Raw genomic sequence first — 14,942 nt, forward strand, 5'->3', positions numbered from 1 at the left:
TTTATTATGACATGTAAGGATTTTAGCAGCGTTCCTTTGAACAGCGCCTTACTAAAAATTGGTAATCTCTAAATCTGTACGATTGCGCAGGTTGCGTAGTATAGATCCAATTAATAGTTCGTAAGTTATTACCGTTGGGAGAATTAAAGTTTCCTTTTGATAGAGTAAGTTTAATTTGGGCGACCAACGTGGTCGAGTAGTGTTTCATGGGTCCGCCACTCCGAGGCCCCGGGCTCGATTCCCGGCCGAGTCGATGTAGAAAAAGTGCATATGATTTTCCATAACACAAGTGCTTTAGCTACTTACATTGGGATTTAGATGTGATGTGATGTGACGTCAGATGTGTCCAATATTTCTTTATTTCTTTCTTCTTATGTAGAACATAAAGACATTGCAAAAAATAACAAAAATGACAGTTGAAGGACCCAATGGGGTGTCTTGCCTAGACATGTTTAATTTGCATAATATTCGGGTTGGGCATTATTTATAAATGTTTTTCAATCAGATCTCATATATGTTATTTAGGTTCTGTGTGTTTATATAATAACATACGTGCCCTGCCATGGTCGAAATAATTTGTAATATAACGACATATATACACAAATAAATTCAAAAACAGATAATAATAAACACTGGACCTGATCATTTAAATTTAATATTTATTTAAATGTAATAAAGTTCAATATACCTTGTTACAGCAATGATGTTATCAATTATCATCATTCGCCTTTCGAAACGCTTCTCAGTTTTGGAAAGGCAGAGTCAAGTTCTTAAAACTAACCTTGAAGATTCTTTGATGAATGATTATAGCTAAAATTTTATATACTTAGTTACATATTTAGCCAAACTGTGTTAATTTGGAAACATTGTAAACAATTCGAAATTCGCAATAATACATTCCACTCTACATTTCTGGTTCGTCGTACAACAACACCTTCGTTTTTGCGAGTTCTTAAATTTAGTTGAGGCCTTTTCGTATCGTTAAATAACTTCCCATTATTTATTTAAAAAAAAGTTCTAAACATTTAAAAACTATAAAAACAAATCTAAACGACTTAATGAATAATTCGCATAACATTTTTTTTCTAAATTTAAATTTTCACTTAATATTGCTCTATGGATTTAGAACAAGAAAAAAAATATGAAATATATAGTGATATATCTTACACTGTAACTATTTATTAGTTACTTAATAATAAAATTAAACATTGCTGAGATAGTAACAAACAAATAAATAACTCTGGCATGAAGAAATTGTTTAACCTTTCTATGAAACGGAATGAGGAGCTTACGTTTATTATAAAGATAACATCTACAATAGAGTGTTGTCATTTTAATAGTCCGACATATTTTCGTAAGCATTTAACAACTTATTTAACTATATATGTATTTTAAATATATATGCAAACACTTAGAAGAAAATGTTTTAATAAATCCAATCTGAGATATTGGTTGTTCTGTAACACATAATATGTAATAAGATTGCTTTTGGAATAATTGTTACAAACCAAATTAAGCAGATATTAGATTTTAAATTATTATAATATATATGGTTATTTTTATTACTGTAAGTATTTGAAACGGGATATTTACCATGTTTTTTTATTTTTCGATATTTCTACATTATCTACGAATGTCTTGTTCACGAGAATATGTACACGTAGATAATGAGTTCCACCAAATAAAAATAAAAAACATGCTAAATATCCCGTTTCAAATACTTATAGTAAGCAGATATTATTCAAAAGAAATGTGTATTTCAATTGCTGAGTGCAATTCTAGCATTAAAGCGTAAAATAATTTTACTTAAAGAAAACAATGTAGTTAGTAAACATTCTTTATATGTTTATTTGTTCTGCGCCAGCAAAGTTGGAAGATATATTAATGATACAAACATCATCAGTCAACTATTTATGCAGCTGTTAAACGAAGCGTTCTCTACATTTCAAATTCAAATAACACGCCTCATAAAAATGCACATTAGTACAAAATAGACGCGAATTTTCTCTCGTATATTGTTTTGTATTTAAAAATATGAAACGAAAACAATTAGTAAATATTAAATAACACAATCAGAAAACACAGATGAACTGTAGATTTATTTAATTTATTTAGGTGATGTTGTGTATGTAATAATGTTGACTGTGATCATTTCATACTTATTTGTATTATTATTATAGGAATATAAACTATATTAAAATTAAGGTCTACGGCTAGACTAATAAGCCTTTATTTTTGTGCTGAATAAACTATTTAAATAAGTATTTAATTTTTTAAAAGGAGATATAGAGATGTATATAAATAAGAAAAGTGATACTCAAATTAAAAATTGGAAAGCCAAAAGTGTACGAGTCTTAACACTCATAGAAAAAAAATACAATTATATCATTATTTCAATCACAAAAATCACAATACACTAGCATTGAAAAAAAAAATTGAAAACAAAGTCGGACAATTTTCAAAAATATTTGACGTCTCTTTCTTCTTTAATTGATCTACATTAATTTTTTTTATACAATGTACGCAAACTATCTTGATTCCGTGAACTAAAAAGAGTATAATAAAAAGAGTTTATCGATCACAAAGCAATCTCTGATGCTTCGTGTCAGGAGTCGGGCAAGATATGTAATTATATAATACGCTCATCTTGATATTTTCGGTGAGAACTTTCTAGTCCAAAGAAATTCACCTCGGCTTTTTAGGATCAACGATTTATACAGCTACATAACAGTCATAATACTCTCGACACTATAATACCTCTTTTAGAATGTTAAATTTACATTCCGACCGATGATAAATTAAATAAAATAATCTTGTAAATAGATGCTTGAAAAGTATTTGTGTATTTCGACTTTAGTTTTTATATTTGTGCATAATTTTTGCACTAACTCCTGTGCAGTTGGATAAACTGCATTGAGAATGGCAACCCTAAGCAAAATCGGGGACTGGAGGATATTATTATCAAACTATTTAGACGGGACTTAAAAAAAATCTAACAAAAAAAAACACAAACGGATTCAGATGTATAGTATTTATGTACTTTTATATATATACTAATAAATAAGAAGATGTATTTTTGTGTACGCTTGAACCGTAAATATTAATACACCTATATACATAAAACTTATATCAGAGGACTCAAAGAAGGTTTTGTATATAATATTATAATATAAACATCTGCTTATCACGGTTACTGTTTTCCTTCGTTTATATTACATAGAAATGCACATTTATACTAATTTTTTTAAGTTATCTAATAGGTGCTATTTACAATACAAAGCCTATTATTATATCTATTAGTTAGGTATCATTATTTATTATTGCTAAAAAATTATTACGTAGCTGTCCAATTATTTATATTAATGATTTTACGTTCTGATAAGTTACTATTACTATATAAAATATTAAAATTAAATTGTAAAAGAGTATCATTGGTTTTTTTATTAGTATTTAACAGACATCATTTGTTTTGAGATGTGTCAGTTGAGAAGACATTTGATTTCTTAATTAATATTTTACTGGCAATACTTAAAAAAATAAAAAAAATTGTAATAATATATGTATATATCTATCGATACTAACAGGTTAATAAAATCAACTCGCTAACTTGACAAGTTGCCATAAAAAGCGGGTGAAACTGAGCTTCACGACTAGTCGCCGTCCTCGTCTCCGAGATGTAGTGAAAGCAACCGGTCAAGTGTACAGACTTTCTTGCACGTAGTTACGTTATAGCATGTTAGATAATCATTGATTATTGTATATTTAAAGGAATTTATTGCTTTAGATAATATGAAGTTGGTTAATTAATCAAACGCGTTTAGAGTTAAGTACTTTTAATGTAGATTTTATTATAATTGACTTAGAAATCAATTTAGTATGTACAAAATAATTCAAATTAAATGTTATATTATGAAAACACTCGTAAAAAATGAATTTGTCGGATATATTTAATACAAGATGATGACATTAAAATTATCGCGCAGAACAGTCCTGTGAATTAAACTCTCCCCGCCTGTGGAACATAAAGCTTATGTTTAAAAAAACTAACACGATAATCTTTATGATTTTAAAGTAATTTTACATTGATTTCTATTTTTCAAATATTTTATTTTACTATCTGTAATAACATAAGGTACTTTGTTATCTATATTATTATGTATATAAAAGCGAAATACCATTCACTGACTAATCATTTAATCTCAGAAACTATAACACCTACACACTTGAAATTTGGGACGTAGGTTCCTATAGTGTGTAGACATCCGGATAACGGATTTTACGAAACTCTACCCATAAGGGAGTAAAACGGGTGTTGGAAGTTTGTGTTTTATAAAAAGCCGGTTCCCCTAGTAATCTTATATAATTTTCTCTCTTTCTAATCTGAAATCAATTAGCTGTTCACACGTGTTTTAATCTAAGTATTACGTTAAACTTCGCTTCTCTAATCTTCGTAAGATTCTGATGTTATCGTTAACTTGCGATGAATCTCTCTATTGTAACTTGTTAACCTTTAACGAGATCAAATAATAGGCTGACTTAATAAAATTAATAACTAATTTACCCTTTGTGATATATCGTATAGATCTATGAACTCACGATGGCGCGCTCATCCACAGTAAATTTCTCGGCGTGCATTAGTTGAGTGAAGTTCGTACTTACAAGATGTATCAGTGTGCGTGAGTCGATTAACATAAAAGTAACGACAGCAAAAAAATACAAATTAGATTATATCCGTTAATGGGCGCCGATAAATAATTTAACGAGGAGACGATACATATCAATATATAAGAAAAGGAATTATAAATTAGTTCAATAAAATTTATTTGCTGTTGATCGGAAAAATTATCATACAACTTTTTAATCGTCGTCCAAGTTGACCTTTATTATTCCGTTTTTAAAAGTATCTGTCAACAAAATCAAAAATCAAAATTAACTCACAAATACTTCGATTTTTTATTAGAATCGACATTGTACATCTATTATTTGTATTGCTATCATAATAAGCCTTTATTTTTGTGTCTCTTTACGCATTAATTTACTATAAGATCTATGTTTAATACCGGCGTACATATCCATCTGGCGACTAATTGAAGATATATAGAAAGATCCCATAGACAATTTACTACTTTTTAACTAGTTTGACACATTCATAATATTATTAATTGAATATGCAGTTTCTACTTAAAACTGGCAAGTTTCTCGGTCAACAGTTTCGCGGGTTTCTCGGTTAGTCGGTAACTATTCTTACTAATTCGGATTATAAACTATAGGTATATTCTTTATGTATGTCTGGTGAAACAAGTGACGTTCCTTACCTTTTTATTTATTCCTTAAGTACTCGTCATATATGCTTTTACATGCCAAATTAGTGTCGTGGGAAAATGACCCCTTTTGCAACAACATTAGCCCTATTATTGCACGTGTCCCACGCTCTTGTGACAGTTTCATTTTCACTGCTAATTTTCTCTTGTGTAACATCGGAGCTAAAACGACGCTCGAATCATTGTTATCGCATGATTTACTAAAAACGTGAAACGTGATTATTTAACAGTTATCTTAACTAAAATACGTATCTTATTCTAATTATTTAGACGACAATGAATGTTACCGAAGTCAAATTTGTTAAAGTTCGCACGCTCAGTTATTTAACTTGATATTATGTAATGTTTTGAGGAAGTATTTATGTTTAGTGAAAATAATTCTTCCTTAACGTTTTCTCAATATTTTTATTTATAGTCTTTATAATCTTTAGCACTAGAAGTACTTATTTAAAGTCGATTAGTTTGTTCTCACTGTGGTTTTATTTTTTGTCGTCGTTGTTGTTGAGTTCGTGTCCGTCATTTATGAACCGATTAGGAAAATTATTATTTTATTCGGGACTTCCCCGTAGTTGGCCTGTAAATTTGAAGAAATAATATCTAAGGATGAAATAATACAGAATAAATTTTTTAATAGGATGGCATTTTATTTTCTCAGAGTTTTATTGGAATTTGTATTTTTTGTCAACATTTTTAACTTATATTTCATTAAATGAATGATGAGATAGACCAGTAGTTAGAATATGTAAGCATTTAGTGTATATTGCCGGTTCAAATCCACGCAAGCACCTCATAATTCGTCTCGCCACCAACAACGCCAATATATATTTAGCAGCGTGACAGAAAAACTTCCAAATTTAGCAATAAACTGTTTCGAAGAGGAGAACTTCATCATCATCATCATCAGAGGGACATTTACATCTTTATTTTTCATGCAGTTAACTTGTCTTAAAACAAGTTTTGTAAACCCGGATTGTGTGTAAAATGTTGTCTTGAAAGCAGCATTTTATATGCCCGATACGTTGTCATTGTGAAATGTATCGGCAAAAGAAATGGGAGCAAATTAATCAGTCTACAATTATATCGAACTTTTCTTGCATCATCGTACTCGTACCTAATACGGACTTGATTTCTATAACCATTTTATTTGCACGGGCAAAAGTATGAGGATTTTCAATTATTAAATCATCTCTTGATATGTATTCATTAATTTAAAAAAAACACGCAGGTTGAATTAAATGCTAAAATAATACAAAGTTTTTTAAACGAATACATATTTATTGTAAAAAACCGTAATGGTGGTTAGAAATGTTAAATCTTAATTTATTGTAACTTCTATGCAAGGGCAAACTCTAAATGTGCTATGTTTATTTTTACTATTAAACTCATCCTTGGCGTAAAGAAAAGCATTTAATGAAATCTAAATTTGTCGCAATGTAACAACGTGATGGCATATATTCCAACTCGAAATAAGTCACGACTTATTTCGAGTTACTACGCTTACCTAAGCCACGGCTTAAGCATAGCAGTGAGACAAATACTATTACTTATATTTCAGACCGGTAATCCGCCAAAATGAGGTCCAACAATAAGGGACGTCTTAACACCTCACATCCATTGTTCTCCTCTCGATTGTTTGAAAGAAACCCATTTAACCTTTCCTTAACTGACGCCAGTTACCAGTATAGAGAGATACTTGCATTCTACGTATAGAGACTCGCATCCGGCCATTTATCGGTCTGCGAGCTCAGAACAATACTGTGAATTCGGTCTTTCCGAAGACTTTCAATTTCATTGCTTCAAGATTCACTTTAACAAAATGTAATTCCGATTTTGTAATGTCTGTCTGGCTATATAATAAATCGTAAGACCAATACCTAATATTTATTACCAGTTATTTAACCTATGTAATGAAATGTATATGTATATTAACTAACTTTATTTCTCAGCAACGTCCCCCAAACCTTCCACCACAACGCTGACACCGGTAGCGCTATCACGCCGGCCGTTCCGAGTTGCGAGTCGCCGCCGCCCTATTTCTTCGACCACTTCCACCACTACTACACCTAGAACTACCACCGCGTTCATAGAGAGCGAGGAGTCATTACAGGATATTGGAGATATAGGTATGATAGACCGAACATAAAAAAAGCATTTATTTGTTCACAGGATTCAACTAATATTTATTTTATTTATAAGAATTAAACAAATTTATATGATATATTTAATCAAGAATATTTCCCCAGACGCAATAGAGGATCCGTCGCTTAAATCCAACTCATTACCAAGAACAACAACCAGCGCGCAACGAAGACGTCCTCTAATTCAACTGAAGAGTGACCAAGACCAGAGCCCGTCAGCAACAAATGAAGATGAGAAAAAGCGACAAAGTAAGAAATACAGTTCTAGTTTCAAGCAAAATCAGTTGGACGAAATCCTTAAATTGAGGGGTAGCGCAGAAGATATAGACATCACTACTGAAGGCAGAACCACACTCGAAGGTAACTTTATACAGAACGCAAATAACAGAATACTTAACTCTTATTATAAACTCTTAAATAATAATCATAAACTCTTAATTCACAGATATAAGCGCTGAAACAGCTGTGGCATTAGCCGCTCACCAACTCTTAGCAGCACCGATACCAATTATACCGGATTATGACGACGAACCTAATCCAACAAGGAAAACACCTCAGACAATAGTAGACTATAAATTCACTAGTCCAGAGTACACTGAAGACTTTACGAAAGGTCAGACTTATTTACCAGAATACTCACGAACACCAGCTTATACTTCAAAACAAAGGACCATCGAAACATCTACCAACAGTTATACCTCTCATCTAACTGAACCTGATACGCCTTCCTCAACTCGATCATCATCTGACACCAGATTACCCACCTATACCACAACAGGAGCATACACGAGCAGAAATTCAAGGCCAATAGATTCGACGAATAAAGCAAACCCAACCATACCTGGTGTAACGCTCAGGATAGGTTCAGAAGGCTCTGGCGAATCGACAGCCAGATACACGAATATCCAAAATGAAATAAATCCCTCAATTTACACAACTAACAATTACGAATCTAGAGTATCAAAACCTGGGTTAACGACTAATATACTAAACCCAACGACCGCTGGAGTATCATTGAATTTACGAGAATCAACTTTGCAATATACTGCTTCCAATCGCGACGTGTCACCGACTTACCCTACAGCTTTCACGAGCAAAGTATCTAGACCCTCAGGCTTTTCCCCCAATTTAGTAAATATAGATGAAGTGGAAGAGGGCAAGTCGACAGTGAGGTATCAGGGTTCGAATTTGAGAGGTCCATCTACTGCTAGATACGAAGGATCTAGCGAGAAGATTCCGGTACCAGTTGTCTTTGGGTACTCGACTGGTGGCCAGGGCTTGCAAGAGCCTTCGTATTTCACCAGGGAATACCTTTTGGAGTCACCAGTGACAAAAGCTTATGATGGTAAGGCAATATCACTTGTTAATAAAACTATATGAAAATCTCGTTACTTATAATCGTAGATAAATATCGTAATATTTTGCAAAAAATTGTTAATACAACTTATACATATGTACTGGTAATATAATAAATTAAATATTACATTTTATGTTTTAGATGAATACCAATATCTGTCACCTGTGACGACACCACAGACATCTACTAGAAAACCACCAAGGAGGAAAACGATATTCCGAAGAATTTCCACCACCCAGTCACCTACCTCCGTCCTTCCACAAACCACTCAAAAACCACGAAGAACTACCAGAAAACCTTTCGAGAAAATAGCGATACGAAAGAACCAGCTACAGAAGAATACAGTGCAACAAGAAACAATCCAAAAGGAACCTGTTCAGAAGAAATTCGTTCAAAAAACGCCAGTTCAAAAGAATCCCGTGCAAACAGTTCAGAAGCCAAATAGACCTAGACCTATTACAGATTATGATTATTACGATGCTAGCCAAGAAGAAGTAGCCGATAAATACGAAGAAGGCACGAAAGTGATCCTTCATGCAAAAGGTTGGTTTCAATAACATTAATACTTTATTTGCTAAATTAAACTAACAATTAAGCATATTTTTTTCTAATCAATATTTATTTTCCAACAGGTAACATCGAATGTTTAGATATAGGTAATTTCCCTCATCCCTCTTCTTGTAAGAAATTCATATCGTGTGCTCGAATGGAGAGTGGTGCTATTATTGGATGGGAGTACATTTGCCCAAAGGGATTATCTTTTGATCCTGTAGGGGGAATATGTAATTGGTCTGCAGGCTTAGGATGTTTCGAAAAAGATACATGAAATTGATTTAGACTAATACGTCACTGTGATGAACTAAAACAATTTGAAATAAATGTTTTATATGCGCTCTTCAGTCCAAAAACACTCAATAAAAGTATTAATTTGAGTGAACAAAATAAGAAGAATATAACGTCACAGCGTATTAGACATAATGTTCGAATGTACTTATGTATATAACTATTTTTGTAAATCAATTTTTACAAAATCCTATACCTACTTATAAGAATCCTCAGTTAATACTCACTTAATTTGTTGGATATACAAAAATAGGTCTAATTATTTGTATTTTCTTTTTTATTGGCTGTTGTATTTATTTATAATTTATATAGTATAAATTTATATTATCTATTTTTGTATATTCAACGTCTATTTTAATTCAATCACTGCCACTTTTGTACTTTTATATAGAAAAAAAAATCATAAACTTAGGCGTATTTTTTCTTAGAATATCATTCATCACTCAAATTTTCTAATTATTGTCTATGACATTATTTTAAAAATGTATAGGAAATATAACTCCAAAATGTGCCTTAATTATTTTACAATAAAATTAGCATTAAGTTATATTATGTGATTAGAATTTATAAAAATAAAAAATACAAAATAAATTGTCTTTTATTAAAACTTAAGTATTAATATAAGAAATAAAATAATTTGGATCATGATCGTCTTGTCTTTCTAGATGATAGAGCTTTGAGCTAGTCCATGTGGGTTAATATACCAACTCATACGTCAACTCCAATCGACTCACTACGTGATGCATTAGTAATGTATGCAATATTATATATTTTTTTTTTTTTTTAGCATTAGCAGCCTGTAAATGTCCCACTGCTGGGATAAAGGCCTCCTCTCCTTTGAGGAGAAGGTTTGGAGCATATTCCACCACGCTGCTCCAATGCGGGTTGGCGGAATACACATGTGGCAGAATTTCGTTGAAATTAGACACATGCAGGTTTCCTCACGATGTTTTCCTTCACCGCCGAGCACGAGATGAATTATAAACACAAATTGAGCACATGAAATTTCAGTGGTGCCTGCCTGGGTTTGAACCCGAAATCATCGTTTAAGATGCACGCGTTCTGGCCATCGATGGATGGATGGAGATGGCCGCACTGGGCCATCTCGACTCCAATATTATATATATATTTTTTATTATATTATATTTTTTATAGCGCCAATGTAAGGGTAAGTGGGTGTACTCCGTGGTGACCACTTACCCAAGTGGCTCATTTTTGAGTCCGCCTATTGACTATATATTAAAGAAGTTTTCTATTACTTGTAAAAAGTCCTTGGATAATGAGTATTATTTGAATAATTAATAATAAATACAGATACCAATGATATATAAAACGTTTAATAAAATAAAACCACAGTTGAGAGTATATAGTCATTTATAAAGTTCTCTTGCTAATATTTACATAACCAATACCAATGCAGGTCATTTTTACTTTCTGAGCTGAAGATGTCTTTTCCTCGTCGTCTGAGCTCATTTCATCGTCATCAGATCTCAGGACTTCTAACTTGAACATTACTCCAAAAAACTCTTTAAGGTGCTGGAGAAATTTGATCGTGTAGTCTGAGAGAGGACCCACCTATTAATAAAAACAAAATAATAGTATTAATGAACCAAACTGAACCAAACCCAATGTTGTGTGTCAATTTCAAGGACCAACCGCATTTATTCTCAAGAGAGTAACCAACCGCAAAACATGTTATAGTATTCGAACACCAGAACAATAATAACTCTATTCCTTACTCCCATAACCTGATGGGACAAAAATATCCGACAAGACAAGAGAAAATTTAAAATGTTACATTCTTTGAACACAAAATTCAATAGCAATTTAATGACCAGGTCTACCGCTCTATTTAGTAGTTGTTGTATGTTCAATTTAGTGAAATACTTACAATGCACTCGCTAACATCTTTTTGTCCGAGCGCCATCCACAGTGCCAGGATCCATTGAAACGCTGAATCGACCGCGCCACCACGATGGATCTCGTCCAGCAGCTTAAGGGCACACTCTCGACCTAAATCTTCTGGTAGCGTTGCGTCGCCCGTACCTGCTTCTACAGATTTCTGTAATAGATTATATTTACTGCCTTTAGATTTAGATTAGTTTCTTTCACCACTTTCACTACTGAGAAGAACCAACCAGAAAATCTGTAGTTACTCTTTTCCAACATTTGAAATACTAAGTTACGTCAGTTAAATACAATTAAAATTATATAATATATACTGCCCGAAAGTCAAGAAGTTTTAGCACCACGCTGTTTTATAATCTCGTGTTGGATAATATGCTGTTTGTTTTTGTACAAGTCATTTGTATTTATTAATGGGCAAAATTAAAAAATACTGCGGAATTTTATTTCAAAAACGAATATCTTGCCCCAAGAAGGATTTATTGACTTTGCGGCGTCGAAAACTAGGTGTTATAAGTTTATCTTTATGTCTCGTGTCCATACAATGATTATCATAGATTCTATAAAAATTATCAATGTTTCTGTGAATATACACAACATCGTTGTATGTATATTATGACGCAACTGCAAGCCTTCTTACTTTGTTAAAAACATCCCGAAGGAAGTCTAAAGCTTTAAAATTCTACCTCAATCAGACAGCTCTCATTTGTAAAATTAAAACAGATTCAATATCTGTAGTGTTCCCCCTCAGTAATATGCCATAAGACTTAATACTATTAAAATAACCAATATATACTCGACCAGTGGTATCAATATCAATTAGTTGTGTAACTTTTCTAACCGCTTATGTTGCGGAACTGAGTCTTACTACGTTACTATGTTACGTTAGGGACGAAAAATGAGGATTCCACTGTAGTTTAGAATTTAATGTTACATTGAGATTGTTACTGAACAACACAATATTACAAATAATTCAAACTTAGACATCAAGATCGTTTATATATACTAGAAAATGATAAGGACCTAAAATTTAACCTAATGGAACACCCATTTTTATCACAACAAAGAAAAATTGTTATACTCTTTGATTACCAAATACCTTTAAATTAGAAATCAAGGTTATTTATATATACTAGAAATTGAATTTAAGACTAAACAAATAAATTTAGTTTTTATTTAATGTAATTTAAATGGTATATTAATAAGATTTGACTTACAGCTTCGGCACAATAAAAAGTTTTGTCATTAGTTTCGGCTAGAAGACTTATTCCAAATGCAGGACTTTTCCCAGCATTAGGACCACGGCATTGATCTGTATTAATGTAAACATCTGGTAGGAAGTTTAACATCACCTGAAAACGATGCATACATACTTTATTGGTGAACACTCTTATGCACACATACTATCATCATTGTACTAATAAGGTTACCACAATTTTGGAAACAATTTATTTAAAATGATTATAAAAAAAGACAAGGAACAAATAGACAACAGTTATAGTTTTCATTCATTTCTTTTTAAAAAGATCTATGATCATTGATTGATATTTTTACTATATAAATATTAATCTTCTAATAACTTTATATTATATTGATATTCAAGTATATATTGTTAAACTATTGTATTAGGACAAGGAACCAGTTAATATGCACATTATAATTGAAATTTATATGAGAAAAATAAATATATATGTACATTTTAAAAGCTTACATATTTTTTAAAAGTAAAAACTAGTTAATCAATAGATAATGTAAAAAATAATGTTAATGTAAATAAACAACAAAAAAATAACCAACCCCTTTAGCTGTTTCTACAACTCTATTAGCCATGGTAGGTGACACTCTAAGGGCATACACCACACCACGAATCCTTTTCACCAGCCCCCATTTGCTCCACTGCAGAGGGCGCAAGTGTCGCCTAACAGGACACTTGAATACTATCTCACCACCACCAAGAGGCGGTGCACCTATGATAATAATTAATGTTTATTTAAAAATTGGGATATATAAAGCAATAACAGCAAAACAAATTCTTACAAGTGTGCTATTAAAATGTACAGGAGAGTAGTAAAAGAATAAGGAAAATTCCTCCAGTATTGTAATTTTGGACATGATTTTCTAGTTACTATTTATTTCTTCAAGTAAATATTAATAATATAATAGTAAGATATATATGTAATGGATTTGTTTCAAGCTTAGGAAGTTTCAAATCTATTTTATATAAAAGCAATTGATTAATTGATCAATTGAAAAAATATTTCATTTGATAATCAGTAACATGAGTGAGACTGATTACATGTAAGTTAACTGTGTAACTGTGGAAATTTAATATTAACAATCAACATAACTTACCTCTTCTTACTACTTTAAGCTCTAAACCATCATCGACAAGGATAAATTTCAATAGAATGGGTAGTGCAGCTGATTTAATCTTGTCTACAGACACATCCAGGTCATGATGAGTGACTCCTTGGAGCACTGCATTTAACGGTTCTTTACAAAATGGACCTAATGCTAACAGAACTTCTAAATAATAACCTAAAAATATATTTTTATCATTTAGTATACGAGCAATCTTATACGATCAATAACATTTCTTTGTTGAGCAATATACCAAAACAGATATTTAATAATTTAAAATAAAAAATAAAACCTTACCTATTCCTCTTTGGGTACAACAACTATGATTAATTAGACCGCCGATCAAAATTCCAGGTTGAAAATACAAGGAGGTTCCTGTTTCACTCAATTCAACCCGTGAACCATTTGTAATTTTGTCTAATAATCGAATTAGATTTACTTCGTACTCTCTTAGGCCAGGGTCGTCATGGGTGCTTCGAATTTCTTCAATTTTTATGGCTCGTCCACTCAAAGTTGATAATAAAAGCCTTTGTCGGAACAGATTACTTCCTTTGTACAATAGTACGTCATTATGTAATATAGCAGGCATTTTTATATATAACTTACAATTTGATAAATCCAAAATTGTTTAAATCTTGCATAGAAAAGTATCATTTGAAAAGGTAAACATTAAATCATACCTCAAACACGTGTGGAAATATAAATGTCAAAACATTGCTAGTGTTGCCATTTGCCAAGCTATTTTTACTAGGTTATCGTGTAGAAAATTTAGCTTATTTAGAATATTTCTAGCTTGCTATAAAAACTTCAACTTCAGCCTCATTTATAAAACTTTAATGTATTTTTAATTCATGTTTTAAATATTCGTGTCTTGTTTCTATTTTTACGCATGAACTCAAAGTGCTCTTAGGAATCGATATAAAATAATTTTACACAGTTTGTGCCTATTAGCCCATTTTTTTTATAAAGAATGAAATGATACCAGGACATTAGGAGGGTATGACCAAAGTTTTATGA

At 31.6% G+C, this 14,942-nt stretch overlaps 2 protein-coding genes across 3 annotated transcripts in view; one reads left to right on the plus strand and one right to left on the minus strand.

Moving 5' to 3' along the window:
* Positions 1 to 9,871, plus strand: part of LOC125068115 (flocculation protein FLO11) — a 93,472-nt gene extending 83,601 nt beyond the window's left edge. The window contains exons 21-25 of one of the 2 annotated variants that reach the window (XM_047677128.1): positions 7,268 to 7,444; positions 7,565 to 7,819; positions 7,905 to 8,804; positions 8,958 to 9,359; positions 9,449 to 9,871. In XM_047677128.1, coding sequence (XP_047533084.1) covers positions 7,268 to 7,444; positions 7,565 to 7,819; positions 7,905 to 8,804; positions 8,958 to 9,359; positions 9,449 to 9,642 — 1,928 coding nt within the window. In that variant the 3' untranslated portion in view covers positions 9,643 to 9,871. The remainder of the gene's footprint in view (positions 1 to 7,267; positions 7,445 to 7,564; positions 7,820 to 7,904; positions 8,805 to 8,957; positions 9,360 to 9,448) is intronic. The other variant, XM_047677129.1, reaches the window with a different exon arrangement.
* Positions 9,872 to 11,018: 1,147 nt separating this feature from the next.
* LOC125068200 (probable RNA 3'-terminal phosphate cyclase-like protein) lies at positions 11,019 to 14,611 on the minus strand. The gene is made up of 6 exons (XM_047677252.1): positions 14,223 to 14,611; positions 13,917 to 14,102; positions 13,362 to 13,531; positions 12,782 to 12,916; positions 11,551 to 11,721; positions 11,019 to 11,234 (listed from the first exon to the last, which is right to left on the minus strand). Exons 1-6 carry the CDS (start codon positions 14,512 to 14,514, stop codon positions 11,034 to 11,036), a joined length of 1,155 nt encoding a protein of 384 aa, XP_047533208.1. The 5' UTR covers positions 14,515 to 14,611; the 3' UTR covers positions 11,019 to 11,033.
* Positions 14,612 to 14,942: the final 331 nt, after the last annotated feature.

This window comes from Vanessa atalanta, chromosome 13 (assembly GCF_905147765.1).
Source record: "Vanessa atalanta chromosome 13, ilVanAtal1.2, whole genome shotgun sequence".
Taxonomy (NCBI): Eukaryota; Metazoa; Arthropoda; class Insecta; order Lepidoptera; family Nymphalidae; genus Vanessa; species Vanessa atalanta.